General features: G+C 52.7%; 1 protein-coding gene across 13 annotated transcripts in view; it reads left to right on the top strand.

The window, feature by feature from the left end:
* DAB2IP (DAB2 interacting protein) overlaps positions 1-18,773 on the top strand; it is a 160,258-nt gene that overhangs the window by 135,673 nt on the left and 5,812 nt on the right. For 12 of the 13 annotated variants that reach the window (XM_088065984.1, XM_014258011.2, XM_014258010.2 and 9 more), the window contains 9 exons: positions 1,678-1,822; positions 3,944-4,088; positions 7,065-7,301; positions 8,772-8,973; positions 9,135-9,313; positions 10,845-11,718; positions 13,894-14,046; positions 16,888-17,090; positions 17,658-17,745. In XM_088065984.1, coding sequence (XP_087922110.1) covers positions 1,678-1,822; positions 3,944-4,088; positions 7,065-7,301; positions 8,772-8,973; positions 9,135-9,313; positions 10,845-11,718; positions 13,894-14,046; positions 16,888-17,090; positions 17,658-17,745 — 2,226 coding nt within the window. The remainder of the gene's footprint in view (positions 1-1,677; positions 1,823-3,943; positions 4,089-7,064; positions 7,302-8,771; positions 8,974-9,134; positions 9,314-10,844; positions 11,719-13,893; positions 14,047-16,887; positions 17,091-17,657; positions 17,746-18,773) is intronic. The other variant, XM_014258012.2, reaches the window with a different exon arrangement.

Here is an 18,773-nt window from a genome sequence, read left to right as displayed (position 1 = left end):
TTTGCCTCTGCAGCTGCCAGAGCATTGCAGACGTAGCAGGATTTGAGGAAGGGCATCTTCTGGCTAAAGAAATAATGGAAGTGACTTTTTTTTTTTTAAGCCCAAAGCTCCTCCTCTGGCATTTTTGGAGGATCTTGGGGGAAGGTCAAGGCAGTGTGTTGGTCTGGATCAGGCTGTTGTGGGAAGGTGGGAGCAGTGGATCATTGGGTACTGCAGGGATGTCACCTCCCATCCTCCTGTGCTCTTACACAGGGATGTACCTGCCTGCCCCGGGGCTTGCCTTTGCCTGGGACAGGAGCATGGTGATGGAGGGTCTGTGGATTAAATTATTTGGGTCTCTTGGGTTCAGGAAAAGCTGTTTGTTGAACCTTGATTAAACTTTCAATGCAGAGATGTCCATGTGAAAAATGAAACGGAGCAAGTAGTTTCTGGTGCAAAGTTCCCATCCAGTCACTGGTGGGGGGTGGGACCTGATGTCACCAACCCCAGGTTGGAGCAGGCTGGACCATGGCAGCTCTGCTGTGCTTGGGGACACCAGGGACAGGACCTGGGGCACTGTGTGGCAGCTTGGGGTGCTCCTGTTGCCTCTGCCAGGAACGGGCTGTGACCATCAGGGGAAATGAAGAATTTCTTAGTGGAAGGTTATTACTAAGCAGATTATGTTGTTTTAATGGAAAGGAGTTTAAGAAGGTGCCCTTGGTTGTGGAGATGAATGAGTGTATGTGTCATCATTTCTCTGTCTCCTCCATGGGAGGCAGTCAGAGGGTTAATGTGGGTGATTTGCACAGTGCCAGTGGCCTCCTTCCATTGTCACTCAGGTGAGTGGTGACACCTCAGCACCTGGTGCAGCGAGGAGGAGCCAGGCAGAGCTGCTCTGTCCATTAGCAGTGCAGAGAACATGTATCAGCATTAGCAGGTGCCTGGCATTCCTCCTGGATCAGGCCTGGCTGCAGCACACTCTGATCAGCAGCGTGCACAGGAGCTCCTGACCCCCTGCTCAGTGAATGCTGTGGCTGAAGCAGACCCGGAGTTCACACTAAAATGTTGTTTTTCCTCTGGAATTTGCAGTTGTGGCCAGACTGATGCAGGGGCAGCTGTCAGGGGCTGCTCCTGCTCACCCCTTCCATTGCTCTGCAGCACAGGGGGTTATCACATTCCATGGATTTGGTTGTGTGCACATCAGACCAAGAATGTGCCCAAAATTGGCGCTGTCAGTGCTGTTTATGTGTAGGGAGGAAATGGGAAATTTGAGTATCTCAGTGGATATCAGAGGCTTGTGTCTCAGCCATTAACTGGGCACAGCTCGTGACATTGGAGCATGGCGCTGGTTTGCAGCCAGTGCAGTTGGACACCAAACACAGCCGTGTGTAACAGGGGAGAAAAGGTTCTGGCCACACAGTGTGAGGCTGACACGACAGCAGCCAGAAAGCGGCACCGATGGAGAGGCAGATGCAGGTCTGGGATGAGTCACTGTTGGGGTGCAAGAGTTGAGGCTGTCCAGAGGTTTATTTCCCCTCTTCTCTGAGGAAATTTGGGCAGGTGGTGAGGCAGTGTGTTCACACAGGGTCACCTGCAGCACCTCCAGTCCCTCGGGTGTGTGAGGAAGGTGGGACCTCTCGGGGCTGGGGAGCTGCAGCTCTGTGGAACCAGTGACCCACCATGGGCTTTGCTTTCCAGGATTTCTTGACTGACCTGATGATGTCTGAAGTTGATCGCTGTGGTGAGAATGAGCATCTCATTTTCAGGGAGAACACACTGGCCACCAAAGCAATTGAAGAATACCTGAAGCTGGTGGGGCAGAAATACTTACAAGATGCCTTAGGTACGTACAGAGCGTTGGTAGGTCTCGCCCAGAGAAGTTCTCCAAGCTGCAAGGTGGGGATGTCACCTGAGCCCTGATGGCCAGCAGGGGCCCCAGCACTTTCCTGCTGGAGGGTTTCCCTGGCAGCAGCTCCACGCCTGGACACGGCTGTGGCCACAGTGGGCAGCTCCCTGCTGCCAGGTGAAGGTGACCACAGAGCTGGCGCCTTCATCTGCTTTCAGAGGCGATAACCAGTGGATGTTTGAAGGGATTCTGCTGCCTGCCAGGGCTTCTGTCTCAGCCTGGCTGTCACAGGCTGAGTGACTCTCTCCCCTTGCAGCCCCAGCAGAGCCGCTGCCCGGCTCCTGCAGCACTCCCGAGTCAGATGAGATCTCCCAAGTCGCAGTGATGCGCTGCCTCTCGGATCATCCCGCACTGGGAACCCTCCTGGTGGTTTTTTTTTAACAAGTGCTGGCTCTGTTTATGCCTCCAAAAATACTTCTCTTGATGCAAATGAAAATAATTAGAAGCTTCTGCTTCTGGGCAGGTCAGGAAGGAATTGCTGCACGCAGGGAATACAGCACAGGGATGGAGAGAGGCTGCCTTGGAAGCTCTGTGAGCTTCCATTGGATTCACATCCCAGGGCAGGAGGAGCAGAGTTTCTATTGAGGTGTTAATATTTTAGTATGTTGGGTTCCTGCTAGTGGATTTGTATAATTTTAGCAAGGAGCAAAGAAGCATAAATACTTTATTAAGAGAATAATAGTAATAATAATAATAATGAAAACCTTGAGGAAAGGGAAATAATTGAGCAAATTCAGGCAGAGAGCCCACAAGAATAGCAAAAGGAATATTATTTATTTCTGCCTTGTAATGCTTTCTGGTTGAAGGCAAGTTTGTAAGTAGATTACTCATAAAAATTCCCAAAAGCCAGGAGATTACTGATATCAGAGAATATTAAAATATTCCCTTTTGGGGCTCAGTGCTGCCAGGCCAGTTCCCTCTCATGCAGGAGGAGACTGGGGTTCCTGCTCACTGTGGGTTACTGGTTCTGAGTGACCTTTTCCCAGGGAGATGAATCACCTGCATGTCACAAGGTGCCCCAGGGCAGTGTGGCACTGTCCTTGGAACCATGGAGCAGGTGATGGGGCCAGGTTAAGAACAGCAGGCATCACCTGCAGGCAAGCAGAGCAGCTCCAGAGCTCCCTGGCAGAGCTGAAAATACACTGGAGAGGCTCTCCAGTATGTAATTAAAATCTGTTTTGGCAATAGGGAAGGAATGCAGATTGGAATGGGGAAAAAACAGGATGGAAAAATCCAAGACAGTCAGGAATTAGGTGCAAACCAACTGGAATTAGAAGAAAACCAGAGCAAACCTTTCTCCCAGAAATGGAGAAAGCTAAAATGCTGCCTCCTCATCCCTGTTACCCTGTCCCTGATCTCCCCAGTCACTGCTGGGATGAAGGACTGACCCCACTACCCTGAGTGCAGGGGCTGTGCCCAGGGGCCCTGGGGTGAAAGTTGGCACGAGAGCAGAAGCTGGTGGAGCAGCTCAGTGTGAGCCTCTACAAGAGTGAGGAGGAGCAGCCAGGCAGCAAAGAGGAGCACAGGAAAACTCAAGGAAATATTTTAATTTCATTTTATGTGATGTTCAGCTCAAAATAAACCAAGTAAATTGTTTCTTTCCTTTAATTACCTATTTCTCCGGTGAATCACAGTGGTTTGTCAGCACCAGGGCACAGGCTGCAGTAGCAGGCCGTGCTACCAATAATTACAGGGCCTGCCAGCATCCTTCCTCCTTGGATTAGCCCAAGGGAGCGCCTCTGGAGCTGGTGCAGGGGCGTCAGTGAGTCCTGATGAAATATCCCAGAGCCACAGGAACAGCAGCTGGGCAACAGGGACAGAATGTGCAGGGTGTGCTGTGCTGGTTGTGAGTTCCCAAGGAGCTGCCAGGCCCTCCTGGGACCTCCTGGAGACATGGAGAGCTGCCCCAGGGACCACCACGTGTTCTTGTATCCCTCTCGTCTTCCCCCAGTGTGATGGGGTGCCAGGGAGCTGATCGGGCACTGGGGCTTAGGAACAGAGCTGCTTGAAGGCTGCACTTCTCATGTCTCCAAACCCATCACCAACTCTGTTTTACAGGGGAGTTCATCAAGGCACTGTATGAATCAGATGAAAATTGTGAGGTGGATCCCAGCAAATGTTCATCTTCGGACCTCCCCGAACATCAGGGCAACCTGAAGATGTGCTGTGAGCTGGCCTTCTGCAAGATCATCAACTCCTACTGGTGGGTATCCCGGGAGTGGCGCTCCCTCCTCCTGGAGTGCTGTGTCTGCAGCAGTTGGGACCTGTCTGTGCCTCTGGCAGAGCTGGGGAGGGGAGCTGTGGGGCTCTGCCACTTTGGAATATCTGCTCTGGGGATGTGGCACCCACCCAGATTCTCTGGCACCCTTGTTTTCAGAGGGGCTGAGGGGTCTCTGGGGCACAGGGACAGGGCAGTGCAGTCAAGGAACACCAAGTTTGACTGATTCAGAGAGGTACGCGATACCAAAAGTGTATGAAATTCTGGAATAAAGGGCAGAGATGCATGTCCTGGATCTTCCACCCCTGGAACAAATCAGTCTGGATGGGACTGATGGATCCACACCTACAGGAGCATCCGGCAAAGCTCGGAAATCCTGCAGCAGGCAGGGGCTGTGGCACCTGCGAGGAGCTGCCCCAGCACAGGCAGCTTTTGTTTGGGCAGATGTTCTCTGCTTGCAGAGTGCTGGAGCTGGGAGGAGGATGCTGTTCTCCCTGCTTGGCTCAGCATCCCACATTCCTCTGGATTAACCCCTCTCTCTCCCAGCCCTGGGCGGTTGCTGGGTGATGGGAGCCCTTTGCCTCCTTGGCCCAAGGCCTGGTATGCAGCTGGAGGCATTTCCGAGTTGTTTGTTCTCAGGGTAAAGGTTCTTGCAACTGGTTGGGACAGGCCCGAATATCCCAAATGGGCTGGCAGTGGATCCTGCTGAGGAGTGGTTGTTGGGCACAGCTGGGCTCATGGTGTTCCTGCTGAGACTGGCAGCCAGGAGTCCCTGGGTCTGTGACAGCTGCTGCCTGCAGAGGTGACCTCAAAGGGGAAAAAGATGAACTTGGGATTATCTTTACTTGGAGAAATAATTTCTTTCTGCTTCTTGCTAACATACCCAGAGCCTTTGGTCCTGATCATGAAAGAAAGAGCATTTTTGTCTCACTGCTGGATTTCCAGCCTTTCTGCTTAAAATCTGGGTTTAGTTTTTATTAATGTAGCAACACTGTTGCAAAGTATCAATGAGGGATAACTTTGGAGGAAGGAGGTCTTTGATAATGAGGATTTCTCATTTTCTCTCTTCTCCCAGCTGTTGTGTTGAGGTCAGAAAATTTATTACAGATAATCTCCCAAGATATTGAGTGCCCTCCTGGAAACCAGGAAGGGAACTGCTTTTCCTGATCCTGTTTAGGGAGAAAGCAGGGAGCAAGAGGCTCACTCAGGCTGCTGTTTATCTACCACAGGTACACAAAGGGCAGGTTCTTTACAGGTATCCTATTCCTTATCCTTGGCCAATTAATAAATCTGACTCAGGAATGGCGTTTACCTGCTCTCCCAGGAGGGATTCACCACTTCTAGTCAGCAGTGGATCATAATGGTTTGAATTAATGTCTTCCTAAAAATACCCAAAGCAGCACTCAAAGGTCACTCTAAAAATAGCCTTGAAAAGGGACCCAGGGAAAAAGGAATGCACGGGAAGTTTGTTCCTCTCATCCTGCCTTTCCAAGGAAGGCTGGAGCAGCTGAGCTGTGCTCTGAGTGGTTCCCCCCCAGTCCTTGGAGCTCAGTGGTTCTTGGGGATTAATTGGGTTGATGAGTGTTGGGATTGGCCAAGGTATCCCAACAGCCACTGATCCTGCTTTAAATAGAGCACTGGAGTGTGTGTGCTCATCTGTGGAGAGAGTCAGGGAGAGGAAAGAGGTTCACAATAACCGAAAATTGTTATAATTATGACATAATTTGGACATCTGGAAAGTTTCAGTGTAAGCAGAATTTCAGCATGTGGAAGCTCGTTACTGGGAAGTTGGGTAATGAATTACGGGCCCGTTTGTCACATAAAGCCAACGATCCGAATTCCATCCGCTGTGACACCATTAAACTTTCACGGGCTCCAGCCTGTGACGGGAACGTGTGGGTGCTGCATTTCAGGGGTTTGCTCTCCAGTCACTGCACAACCTGTCCTGATCATTCAAGCTTCAAATTGCTTAAAGGATTCTCCTGTTTCTGGGCAAGTACCATGAAGTGAAAGGGTTTTGTCCAATTGTGTGGATCGAGCCAAAGACAGAGGAGAATTTATCCAGCCAAAGACATTGGCTAATGTTATTTGTAGAGCTCAGAGTAAAAAAGCTTATGAGGGTGAAAGTGTGAAGGCAGCACAGAGCAGAATGGCAGCATTTTCCAGGCACTTCCATGGAGTGTCACCGCTGTGTCAGAAGGTCAGATGGCCTGAAATGGAGCCCAACCCCCCTCACTTGCTTTGTACCCCCACTGTCGGAGAACAGCTCTGGGTGTGACACAAGGATGGTGGTTCCTGGCCAGGGCAATGGGATCTGTGTGCCAGGGACACCGGGACCAGTGGCAGCCCAGTGCCAGCCTGCTTCTGGGTGGGAGTCTCCAGCTGAATAAATAACACATGCTGGGAACAGGATAAGGTGGGAGCAGGGAGCTGGGGCCGAGCAGGAACAGGCAGCAGTTCTCCAGCGATAAGGGCTGCTGCAGTGCTGCTGGCCCCCAGGGAATTCTGGCATCCGGGAAAGGCAGGCTGAGGTCTGGAGCTACAAGGCTGGAGGAACTCCGGTGGGGCTGTGTGTTTGTACTAGGCACAGTGGGATTTGATCCAGGTGCTTGAACAGGAGTATTATAGTTTGTACAGCCCCCTCCCCCTCCAAGCTCCAGCTGTGCCAGAGATTCCAGTGCTGCTGCTGATTCTTCAGGAGATGCTCTCCTTGCTGGCCGAGCTTCCTCCAGCTCAGAGCACCCCATGGCACAGCCACCAAGTCCTGAAGAGATTCTGTGCACAGTTTGTCTCATATCCCAGTCTCCCCAGTTTTCTGGCATCTTGGCATCCAGCATCAGGTCCAAGAGGAGCTGCTTCTCTCACAACTTTACAGAGCAGCTTGAGCAGCTTTGCTTTATCCCCTGTGTGATTTGAGACTCACAACCCTGACAGACACTGCCTGTCCTTTTGTCATTTCAGTGTCTTCCCAAGAGAGCTTAAGGAAGTTTTTGCCTCGTGGAGACAAGAGTGCAGCAACCGAGGCCGCCCCGACATCAGCGAGCGCCTGATCAGTGCCTCCCTGTTCCTGCGGTTCCTGTGCCCGGCCATCATGTCCCCGTCCCTGTTCAGCCTGCTCCAGGAGTACCCCGATGACCGCACCGCTCGCACTTTGACCCTCATCGCCAAGGTCACCCAGAACCTCGCCAACTTTGCCAAGTAAGCCAGGCTGTGGGCAGGGCAGGGCTGGGGAGGGGACAGAACCTCTGGGTGCGTGGGCAGAGCTATGGCACTGGCGCAGAGTCCCACACTGGCCACTCCTTTCCTTGCTGGAAAGGGCCTGTTTGCTTCCTGTTGGCTTTTTCCCCACATCTCTCTGGGACTCATTCCCTCACTGTCAGGTCAGGGAGATCATTCAAGTTTCCAAAACAGGACATGTTTTATGTGCAGGAAAACAGGCTGTTTTGACCAAATGGACGAGCAACAGGGTGGCAGTGGGGACTTTGTCCTGTGGTGTCCTGTGGGTACAGAACCAGAACCCAGTCAGCAGCAGGGATGTACTCGGCTCAGGAGCTGTTCCATCCCTCCTTTGAGGTCTGGGACCCTCCCTGCTATTAAAATGCAGCTGACTGAACTGGGAAGGCTTGAGAACAGGGACACCATCAATTTCTAACTAAGCCCATTGGTTTGATGGAAACAAAGAGAGAGATTTCTGAAAATCTTTTCACTGGCTGGAGCTCTGAGCTACTTATCCTGAGCTCTGATAACAAAATGATGAGCTTTCTGAAACATGAATGGACAGTTTCTATCTAAAGCTCCTTAGATCTGGAAACTGGCTTAGTGCTCACACTCACAGTCAGGAACGCACAGACGCGCCTGCGGACGCCAGCAGGAGATGAACAAGTGTGTTACACTAGATGACAGAAATTCTCTGTATTCCTGACCAATCCCTAACTAAAGGGTTTTCATATTTCCAGCACTTTGCAGGAAAGGTTCTTTAACTAAGCTGACATTAGTCAAGCTGAAGTGATCAAGCTGAGCTGTCCTGTGCATGGCACTGGGCCGAGCGTGTGCCATGGAACCGCTGGCACGGCACCAACTGCTGCCAGGACAGTCCAACCACAAGGCCCTCCCTGTTGTGCTCTAAATCAGACAAAACACTGAGGGTGGAGAGCTTGGAGGGCAGAAGGAGGTGGCAGGAAGCCTGAGGGGATGATGGGGCTGGCCCAGCTGCAGGGGTGGCTCTCCAAGGTGATCCCAGAGCAGTTGTGCATTGCTGCAGAGTGCAGGATTCCTGCCCCCATCCGTCACTGGGCTCCAGTCAGCTGAGGGTGATTGCTGTGACAGCATCTTGATTTCCAGTGACAGGTCCTGTTTCTGGAGGCTGTGCCCTGACCCAGCAGTCAGACACTGGGTTACCAAGAACTCCTTTGTTTCTCCAGCTTTCACCTTTGTTTCTGCTGTGCAAATCCCACACTGATGAGGGCTTAGCTGGATCAGGCTGGGATTAATTTTGGTTCCATGGTCAGTGAGGTGTCCCAGGTGCCTGCTCACAGGCCAGAGATCCCAAAGGACTGGAAAGGCTGAGATGCCAGAGGAGGGTTCTTAGCTGTGTTGTGCCTGCCCTTTCCATGGACTGCACTTCTTTCCCCCTTGATTCAGCTGAAATCTGTGTTGCTCTCTCAATAGGTTTGGCAGCAAAGAGGAATACATGTCCTTCATGAATCAATTCCTGGAACATGAATGGACTAACATGCAGAGATTTCTCCTGGAGATTTCCAATCCCGAAACCATCTCAAACACAGCTGGCTTTGAGGGCTACATTGACCTGGGCCGGGAACTGTCCACGTTGCACTCACTACTCTGGGAAGTTATTTCCCAACTGGAGCAGGTATCCAGGGGATGGCAGGGACAGCTTTGGGGCAGGAAATGATGGAGAAAATGTTGTTCTTGTGATTCCCTGAAGAGACTGTCCAGAAATTGGCAAAGCCCTCAGTTCTCTAGCAAAAAGCACAAGATGGTGGTGGTAACTCTTCTCTCTTTTCTGCCCAGGGAACTGCCACCAAACTGGGGCCTCTGCCCCGGATCCTGCGGGACGTCAACGCTGCTCTCAGTAACCCGGCCTGTGTGCAGGTGTCGGTCACAGCCGACCACGCTGCCTCCACGCCCAGTGCTGGCAACAGCATCTCTGCAGGGCTGCAGAAAATGGTCATTGAGAATGACTTATCTGGGTAAGAGACCAGTGGGGCCTGGCCACACACCAAGGATATACAGAATATTCACGCAGGGACAGGCAGGACAGGGTGCAGTGTGGAGTTGCCTGATCCTCTGACCAGGCATTGCAGAACTGGTGCTGGATGTAGTGGAGCTCTGACTCTGGAGAGAGCAGGGGGTGGCAATGCCAGTCCATGGCTCCATCCTGGGCCCCTTCAGAGCCAGAACTGGGGATGTGGTCTGGGAAATTGGGAAACCTGGTGCTTCTGGTCTCAGCTGTTGAGATGTGGCTGCAGAAGCAAAGTGTTCATCCTTTGAGGACTTGAGGGTCTGTTAGTGCTGACCTCGAGGTGATGGGTGGTGGTGTTAATGGCTATGAGAGATGTACAGGATTGGCTTTGCCCATCTTTGTACAACGTAGGGTGTGTGCTGCAACTGAGATCCAAACCTGGGTAATTCTGGAAATATCCAAGCTGTAGAGGCCTCACAAGGAATTTCAGTCTACTCTGTCCAGTTTTTATAAAACTGAGTTTTCACTGCTGAGCAGTGATTCACAGACAGTCACCTACATACTTTTCGGCCTGATTAAGTAAGGAGCTTCATTCATAGGGAGGATGAAGCTTTTGCAGACCTCTAATGTTTCTGTTTGTGGAAAAGGAAATGGAGCCCACACAAACGGAAAGACTGTGCTAGTAGAATAGTTTGCAAGTGGAAACTGCATCATATTTAACAGTTTAATTAGGAATGAAAGGCAGCAATGGCACTGTACTTGCTCCAATCAGAGCTTTCATCTCTAGTGCCTCCCAGCATGAGGTGTAATTATTTAAATCCAGTGCTATGGAGGATCTCTGACAATATGTTCTCCCCCAATACTTGCTTACAGTGCACCATCTTTGATCAGCAGAATATTCACATTAAGCTACTGCAAAGCTCTCTCTTCCTATCCCCAAGAAATCAATATTGCATGAATGTGCATTGCAGTAGGAGTGGGGGGATAACCTTCAGCTGCCAGGCTCTGGCTCTGCTGTGTGAGCACTCACTGGCCTGGGAGGCCTGGTGTGGACCTGGCCCCCACCGTGTTCTGTGCTGTCCAAAGCCTGGCCTGTGTGCCTGCAGGGGCTTGCTGAGCAGGGGACATGGGACTAACATGGATAAAGCCTTTGGGGGCAGGAAGGGTGGCCTGCACTGACCCAGAGCAGAGCAGCCCCCAGGAGTGTGTCCCTGAGCCTTGTGACAGTGCAGTGCCCTGTGTGCACACACTGCCCTCACTCACCTGCCCTCACCTGCCTGCTCCCAGGCCAGCCCAGGGCTCCACAGCACCCAGGGCTCCACAGCACCCTCCCCACTCCTCACGCTGTCCCGGCTGGGCCAGCCCTGTCCCCACTCCCGCCGGGGCTGGGCCCTGTCCCTGTCCCCATCCCTGTCCCACACAGCTGCGCCACCCTGATTTCTGAGTGATTTCGTTTTCCTGCTCTGGTGCAGCATTCACAACTCTTCTTTTTTGTTTTGTTTTCCTCTCCTCTTCCTTACGCACTGACTTCCCCGCAGTCTGATAGATTTCACACGGTTACCATCTCCAACCCCTGAAAACAAGGACTTGTTTTTTGTCACAAGGTCTGCTGGGGCCCAGCCCTCGCCTGCCCGAAGCTCCAGTTACTCAGAGGCCAATGAGCCCGACGTGCAGATGTCTAATGGCAGCAAGAGTTTGTCCATGGTGGACTTGCAGGACAATCGGCTCTTGGACAGTGGGGCCAACGCTCCCGGCACGGCCGACTCCCTCAATGACAGTCAGTCGTCCCTGGGGCAGTTGCAGGGCGTATGGACCACACGGACTCAGCAGAACAGCGTGACGGGCATGGCCACGGTGCGCCGGGTGGGCCAGACCCCCACCACGCCGAGCGGCGAGAGCGCGCCCGGCCGGCCCCAGCTGCTGGCGCCGTTGTCCTTCCAGAACCCCGTGTACCAGATGGCCGCCGGGCTGCCGCTGTCCCCCCGCGGCCTGGGCGACTCCGGCTCCGAGTGCCACAGCTCGCTCAGCTCCCACAGCAACAGCGAGGAGCTGACGGCCAACAAGCACGGCTTCGCCGGCCCCGCCGCCGGCGAGGACTTCTCGCGCCGGCCGGGGGAGCTGGCCCGGCGGCAGCTGTCGCTGACCGAGAAGGGCGGCCAGCCCACGATGCCGCGGCAGAACAGCGCGGGGCCGCAGCGGCGCATCGACCAGCCGCCCCCGCCGCCCCCGCCTGTCACCCGCGGCCGCACGCCGCCCTCCCTGCTCAACACGGTGCAGTACCAGCGACCCTCCAGCGGCAGCATGATGTCCTCGTCGCCCGACTGGCCCGGCAGCGGGGCGCGGCTCCGGCAGCAGTCCTCCTCCTCCAAGGGTGACAGCCCCGAGATGAAGCAGCGCACGATGCACAAACAGGTGAGTTCGGGCTGTCCGGGCCCTGGCACTGAAGGGGCCAGGTAGGGTTAGCCCGTGGAGGTTGCTGCCGTGGGAGGGGATGTGGCTCTGAGCTGCCGCATCAGTGCCAACCCCACAGTGACATCGCATGGGGGGATGAACCTCGGCTCTGGCACCTCTGGCCTGAGACAGGCCCTCCAGGGACAGGAGCACAGAGCAGCACCCTGTGTCCCTCTGTCAAGTGGCACTGGAGTGTGACGGCGGTAAGGTGGCAGAGGCTTGAGGGCAATGGCAGCCGTGCCGCTGTCCTGCGCTACCATCTTGTCACTGCTTTGCCTCTCCATGCCCAGGCTCTCATCCCATGCCATACTCAACCCCGTGCCATCTCCCAGGCTTGGAACAGCCCCTGATCTCCTGTAAGAGCCTCCCTGCTGCTGCTCCCATCCCAGCAGGGCCACGGCACTCCTGGACATTCCTGTTTGCTCTGTGAGACCCTCCGTAGGAGCGGGGAGGAAGGAGCCGAGAGCGACGTTCCCACTGTGCAGAGCTCTGCAGTGATCCCAGTCCCAGACCACGTGCTGGGCTGCACAGGATTCCATTCCACTGTCCGTGGAGGTAAAATGGAAGGCAGTAGGTTACAGGCCTAGGGCCCTCTGGTTGTCCTGGCATGAACAAATGGTTTTTATAGTGCTCATTTATTCACTCTACATTTCAAAACCAGCCCTACAGAACATTATCACAGTAAGACCTGCCCAAAGGAAGAGTTGTAAAAGAAAAAGAAAATCACACAGACTGGACAACCAGTCCAGGAGCAAGGGCCCAGACTGCACCCAGACCCTGAGTTAGCTCAGTGTTGCTGTGTCTGCCTCTCCCACACAGGGCAGCTGTGGAGCCTGCTCAGTGCTGCCCACAGAAGGTTGTGCATGCTCCCATCCGGGGCTGCTCCCTCATGCCGATCTGTAAGCGCTGGCATTAGCAGCGCCAGGCAGCAGCCTTTGTGTAACACAATCAGTACTCACTAGGGACAGAGGGCACAGAGCTGTGCAAGGAGCACAGGCCTGGTTGTAGCAGGGTTTCTTCCAGAAAGACAAGGATTCTCCAGGTGGCCATCAGAAAGCCCTGGCCAGGTTCTCTTCGCAGAAGACTCCTCTACCCACCCCTGTGGTCCTCTTGAAGTTTCTCTTCAGACCTGAAGTCTCAGAATGCCTCTCCCACCCTCACTCTGCACATTTTATTTGCACATTGGCAGCATGAGGATTTGTAGCAAGCAGTGTTCATGAGCCAAGTCTGATACTTCGGATTCATAATTCTGGAGGCAGAAGACCAGACTGGAAGATTGCATGGGAAAGCCCCTGACTGCAGTGAGGAAATTAAACCAGTCCCCACTCCTGACACAGAACCTCCTGTTCTCTATGGAGAGGCTGGAATGAAGGAGAAAGTCTCTGATATTTCTGATTTGTTAACTTGATTTCCCAAGTCATTAACTTGAATGACCATCCAGATTCCATGTGTTCATCTGACTATTTACTGCAGTTTATAACAAAGCAGGATGGAGGGGAAATAGCTGAGGAGTGACTTCTTTGTAATGTGGTTGGAAAATATTTAGGCAATGCTACTGGCAGTTCCTGCCCAGGCCAGGACTGAAAGGCAGCAGATGTGACTGTAGCTCACTGACTCTGAACACCACTGCTAGTAAGTGATACTGAGCATTTAGATCCCTTCAGCATCCTTGGTGTAGCCTCAGATGAAAAGAAACTTCTCCAAGAAGGCACCTGCACGGTCATAAGGAGTGTTTCAGTTTTCAGATCTTGTTTTATGGAATCCACAGAAGCAAAGATGGCTCATAACAAGATGAAGACTTGAGAGAACTCTGCTCATGGAATGAATAAACCACATCCAGCCACTCTGCTCACCTGCAGCTCAGTACCTTTGCAGGTCACGTCCTTGTGAGGTGGCAGGATCTGCTCAGACACTGGGGCCATGACTCCTACTGCTTGACCCAAAATAATGTCCAAGTGCAGAACAGGAGTTATTCCTGCTCCAGCCCCAGCTGCTCTGGTAGCTCAGCCTGGGTCGTTGCTGTCTGAGCAGCTTGGGAGAGGGTCTGCTTGGAAGGAAACTCTCTCTCTCCAGCTTCATGACCATTTGTGTTACAGGTTTTTCTTTTGTCATGGTTGTATCATTGTTTCATTGTAGGCCCCTTCTCCTGTGAACCCCAATGCCCTGGACCGCACTGCTGCTTGGCTTTTGAATATGAACATGCAGTTTTTAGAAGATGAAAGCATTGACCCAGATTCCAAGCACAGGGATAAGCTCAGGAATAAGGACGAACTCAGCCAAGCAGAAAAGGTAAAACCTGATTGGATTGAAACAAGTTTGTGACTAGAGAGAGGATTTCCTTGAATGTCGTTCCCTGAGCACCCTGGGGAGAAGGTGGGCTGTGTGCAGGTCCCTGCCCAGGAGAGAGGGGGACCAGTTGCTCCCCATCCTACTCAGCCTCACAGGGAACTTGTGGGGAACGTTTGGGAGGTTTTCATACACTCAGTGACTGGAATCACCTTCTGATGAAAGCAAGTAAGAAAGACAGGAGCCAGGAATCAAGTGTTGATGCTGCCCTGAAACAAACTCTGCAGCCAGCCAGTGCCTCTTACTCTCCCCATTCCAGTTCATCCAGCTGCTGGGAAGAAAGCTTAAAAAATGGAGTAAGCACACCTGTAACAGAGATGGAGTAAGGCACAGGCAGCCTCGTGCCTCACAACAGGGACACAGAGCAGGAAGCAGCATCCATGTCAAAAAGCTGTTCACAGACCTAAAAATTCAATCCAAATTTTGGTCTCAGAGACAGCGCTGGTGCCTGGGGTGACTTTGTGGCACTTCCAGGAGCTTATGGCAGTGTCACACAGATGAGGGCCTGGCCAGTCAGGGGTCTGCCAGGAAGCCATATGCAGAGTATTCAGTCTCAGCCCCTGGGCCCTGTGCCTCTGAAGCAGAGGGGTGCTGCTCCCTTCCCCTCCTTCCTGGGTGAGTCTGGGAAGAGACAAAGTAGGCCTGGCTAGGGTGAAAAAGAAGGATAAAAATGAAGATCCAGCAGTCAGAAGCTGGGAAAATCCCATCTTTGCTGATTGCTGCTTCTGCAAGGATCTTTCCCAGCAGCCTGGCTCTGCCAGGATTGTGGCACTTGAGCACCAGCAGCATTTGGGATGTTTCCTCAATGTGCTTCTCTTCTGTCACACCAGCATTGCAGACATCACCCTTCCCTAAGCCCCCGTCCTGTTTCCCAGCACAGATATGTTCCTGGTTTTTTTCCAGGAGTCTTCCTGTGCTCATTTTGCTGTGCTGTGTCACTTGGGGACTGTCACCTCTTAAACCCAAGGAAAATGCTGAGGGCGGGTGTCATAGGAGCCAGGAGGTAGAAGGCAGCAGCTCACAGCTGCCCCAGGAAGATCAGGGCAGTTTTGTGGGTTCAGCCCATCCTGACTGGGTGCAGGGCAGACAGTGGTGGGGTTACAAACTCTGATGGTACTGCAACATCCCAATGCTTGGCCCAAGCCCAGCAGGAGTCCCAGCCCAGGCTGTCTCATTGCCATGCAGCATCTTTCCTTACTCTGCTGTCCCATCAGTCACTGACATTCAAGATCACCATTAGCATAACCTCTCTCCCCATTACTGTAAGACCTGAACGGTAACTGAGAATGAGACAAGTGTTCTAGAGACAGGAGCGACTCCTTCGGGCTCTGAGGCCTCTCCTGCTCTCCTCTGAGCTCACTTACGCTGCTCCTATTTTAAGGCTAGGGTAGGTATTTAATCTTTCCTGTTCAAGCCACTCCCTGCTGTCTGACTTTAGTGCTTCTGTGCAGCTGCACGGGTGCTTTGTTCCCTCATTGCTTCAGGTTCCATGTGCAAACCGTGTTGTTCCTGTGCCGCAGTCAGAGCTTTGCTAAAGGAAAATCGCCTTGCTCCAGTACCTTGGCAGTTCAGGAAGACCATCAGCTTCCTAAGTTTTCAATCCTTGGGAGCTGCAGTTGCTTTTGCTGTCAGTGGAGTGCCGGCCAGTCCCCAGCAGCAGCCTGGCTGCCCTCCCCTCTCCCTAGAGCTGGGCTGAGCTCACACAGTCCAGGAGGACTCTCACACCTGGGACACGACCACCCCACCACTGCAGTGCCTACCCAGGTGAGATGGCCAAAGAGGGAAGGCCAAGTCAAGACACAACAGAGTGCACTTCTCTCAGTTCATAAATAGCACTTGTAGCTTTAACAGCCTTCATGACTCACATGGAAGCCTTTTTCCCGTATCTGACTCTTTAAAAGCAGCTTGTCACGTTATCAGCTGCATGTTAATTATTCTAAAGTTATTCCAGTTGAGATGCTTTTTTAAAATACTATGTCCAAATATATATTTTTTTTAATTAAAGCAGTTTTCTTGTGCACACACTCACTGGATTTTCCTTTAGCAAAGCAAGTTTACTGAATGCTGTGCTGCTGCAATAGCTGAACCCAGTTTTACCAAGTTCAAAAGCTTTTAATTTTTTAAATTGCTTTCTGTTATTCTGCTGCTGATTTATAACTTCACCTAAATCAGCAGTACAACTGTGGGGTCTTGGCTTCATGCAGCAGCTCTTCTTGGACTGAACCCTGAGATCTGAGTTAAATGCTGGGCCCCAAAAGGCAGGAGTGCTCTGTGCCCTGCTCAGCCAGCACAGTGCCCTCGGCTCAATGAAGAGACAGCAGTGTCCTGCATTTGTCACTGCCCCTCGTGCTTGGCACCCAGCTTGCCCAAAGCCTCCTGTTACTCTGCAGACTGAAGAGCGCCTGCATGAACCCCAAATCCCACGGCTGCAGCCTCTCCTGCCTGTGCGAGCCCCGCGCTGTCAGTGTGAGAAGCTGCCCCCCGCCTTTCCTTTGGCCCGCTCTAACCTGCATTTCCCCTGTGAAATGCCAGACTCTGCTAACAGCCCTCTCTGCACCTGCCAGCGACCTGCCCGCCCCGCGGACCCGGCATCGCTCCTGGCGCCGCGGAGAAGACGGAAGAGGAGGTGTCGGCGAGCGGGGTTGTCTGATACGGGTTTGCAGCTATAGTCTGATACAAGGAGAGGGCGTGAGCGGGTTTGGGGGAAACCCTGGCCAGGGCAAACCCTACGAGGTAACATGCCACATGTGTTTTCTCCTCCTGTGTCTGTCCCTGCACGCTCAGTACCAGCAGGACCTGGTGGTGCTGCAGGACAAGCTCCGCATCTCCAATAAGAAGCTGGAGGAATACGAGACTCGTTTCAAATGCCAGGAGGAGACCACGCAGAAGCTGGTGCTGGAGTACCAGGCCAGGCTGGAGGAGAGCGAGGAGCGGCTCCGGAGGCAGCAGGAGGATAAGGAGATCCAGATGAAGGGCATCATCAGCAGGTACAGGGAGATGGGAGTGCTGGGGAAGGCAGTAAGGCAGGGCAGCCTGGCTGGTACTAGAGCTCACCCCTTCTCAGGAGAATCAGGGTTCTTTGGAGGTGCAGACACGTTTCACGTACCGTATTTCCCCTCAGCGTTACCTGGGACAAGGAAAACCCCAACGTTTTCCTGATGCACAAGGGCAGAACTTCAGGAGGGGAGAGCTTGGAGGCTCTGGCAGGCTTGTTCTGTTCATATAGCTATGAATCTCATCATCACCCCTTACTTGTAACTCTAAATCCCTTTCTCACACCCAGTGGGAAGTGGTGTTTACATTTGTCCAGGACTGTTTCAGTGCAGCTGGTTTCACCTTTACCTGAGCCAGGCCCACTTAGTGCTTTCAGTCAGCCCTCACCACTGGGTCAGCCTTCACTGTGCTGTGTCACTCAGCTTTGGGGCACTCTGAGAGAGTGAGAGAGCTCCAGGGAAGAGTAAGAGCCAAGAAAAAAAGCTTGGTTTGTGGGTAAGAGGAGGCAGAGTGTGAGGGTAGCAGGGCCCCACCAATGGAATGTTTTCTTGTGTGCTCAGACTGATGTCAGTTGAGGAGGAGTTAAAGAAGGACCACGCTGAAATGCAGGCAGCTGTGGATTCCAAGCAGAAGATTATTGATGCACAGGTGAGTGCCCCGTTCCAAAGGCTGCTGCAGTTTTCAGGGTGGGTTTGCCAACACACAGTCCCCGCTGCAGCAGTGCCAGCCCACAGTGAGACCACATGGGTGTGTCAGCACCAAGCTGCAGGCAGGGACAGGGCAGCTGCAGCAGGACACTGTGACTGTCACAGCTGTCTGCAGCCCTGGAGTGTAAGCACAGAGGGCGTGGGGTGGCAGTCTGGGGAGGGATTGTGCCCACAACTCAGTCAGTGAAAGGATCACATCCACTGGGGCATTGCTTGGTGCTTCATGTTCCAGTAATGCCTGGATCATCAGAACAGGACCTGGACACAAGGAACACACAGCCTGCCCACAGCCAAGCCAACATGTTTTTTCAGCCTTTGGGTTTTGATTTACAGGATTGGGAAGCTCAGTTACTACAATCAATTACAGTGGAAGAGAAGCATCACATGATGGATGCAAAATACTGTGCTTGGAAAAGAGAATATGAAAATTCAGCCCATAATCTTTTAGTTTTTTTAACCATGTCCTCAGCAACCAGGCCTCCCTACAGCTTGTGGCTTAGAAGTGATAGTATATTCTGGCCTTACACTTAACAACCCTATCGATCACTTGTGAGTCACAGGACTAATTCATTGTATAGGACTAATTCACTGTATGGGTAATTAAAAAGGTGACAGTAATAACTTTGTGTAAAAAACCCAGCTTTTCTGGGGAGCAATTTGTTCAAAGCTGCTAAATCATGCATCCCATTGTGTTCTGCACTCCAGCAGAGCCAAGGAGACCCAGGGTGTCCCTAAGCTGTCAGTGGTGGTACCTGCAGCCTCCCAGCAGCTCTGGAACCTTCTCCTGTTCCCTGCACCTCGTGGGGTATATGTGAGGTCCTGACTGTGCCCCTGCACACTCTCTGCTGTTCTCTTTTGGTCACCTCAGGCTGTACACGTGTTGGATGTGTTCATATACAGACTTCCAGAGTTACACACAAGCAACTGCTGTGCCCCTGAGCTGGTTCTGTTCCCCTGCTCACGGCAGTC

This window comes from Pseudopodoces humilis, chromosome 22, assembly GCF_049639895.1.
Source record: "Pseudopodoces humilis isolate 2021_Gansu_Grassland_sample_001 chromosome 22, ASM4963989v1, whole genome shotgun sequence".
Taxonomy (NCBI): Eukaryota; Metazoa; Chordata; class Aves; order Passeriformes; family Paridae; genus Pseudopodoces; species Pseudopodoces humilis.
This window is presented reverse-complemented; position numbering and strand designations above follow the sequence as displayed.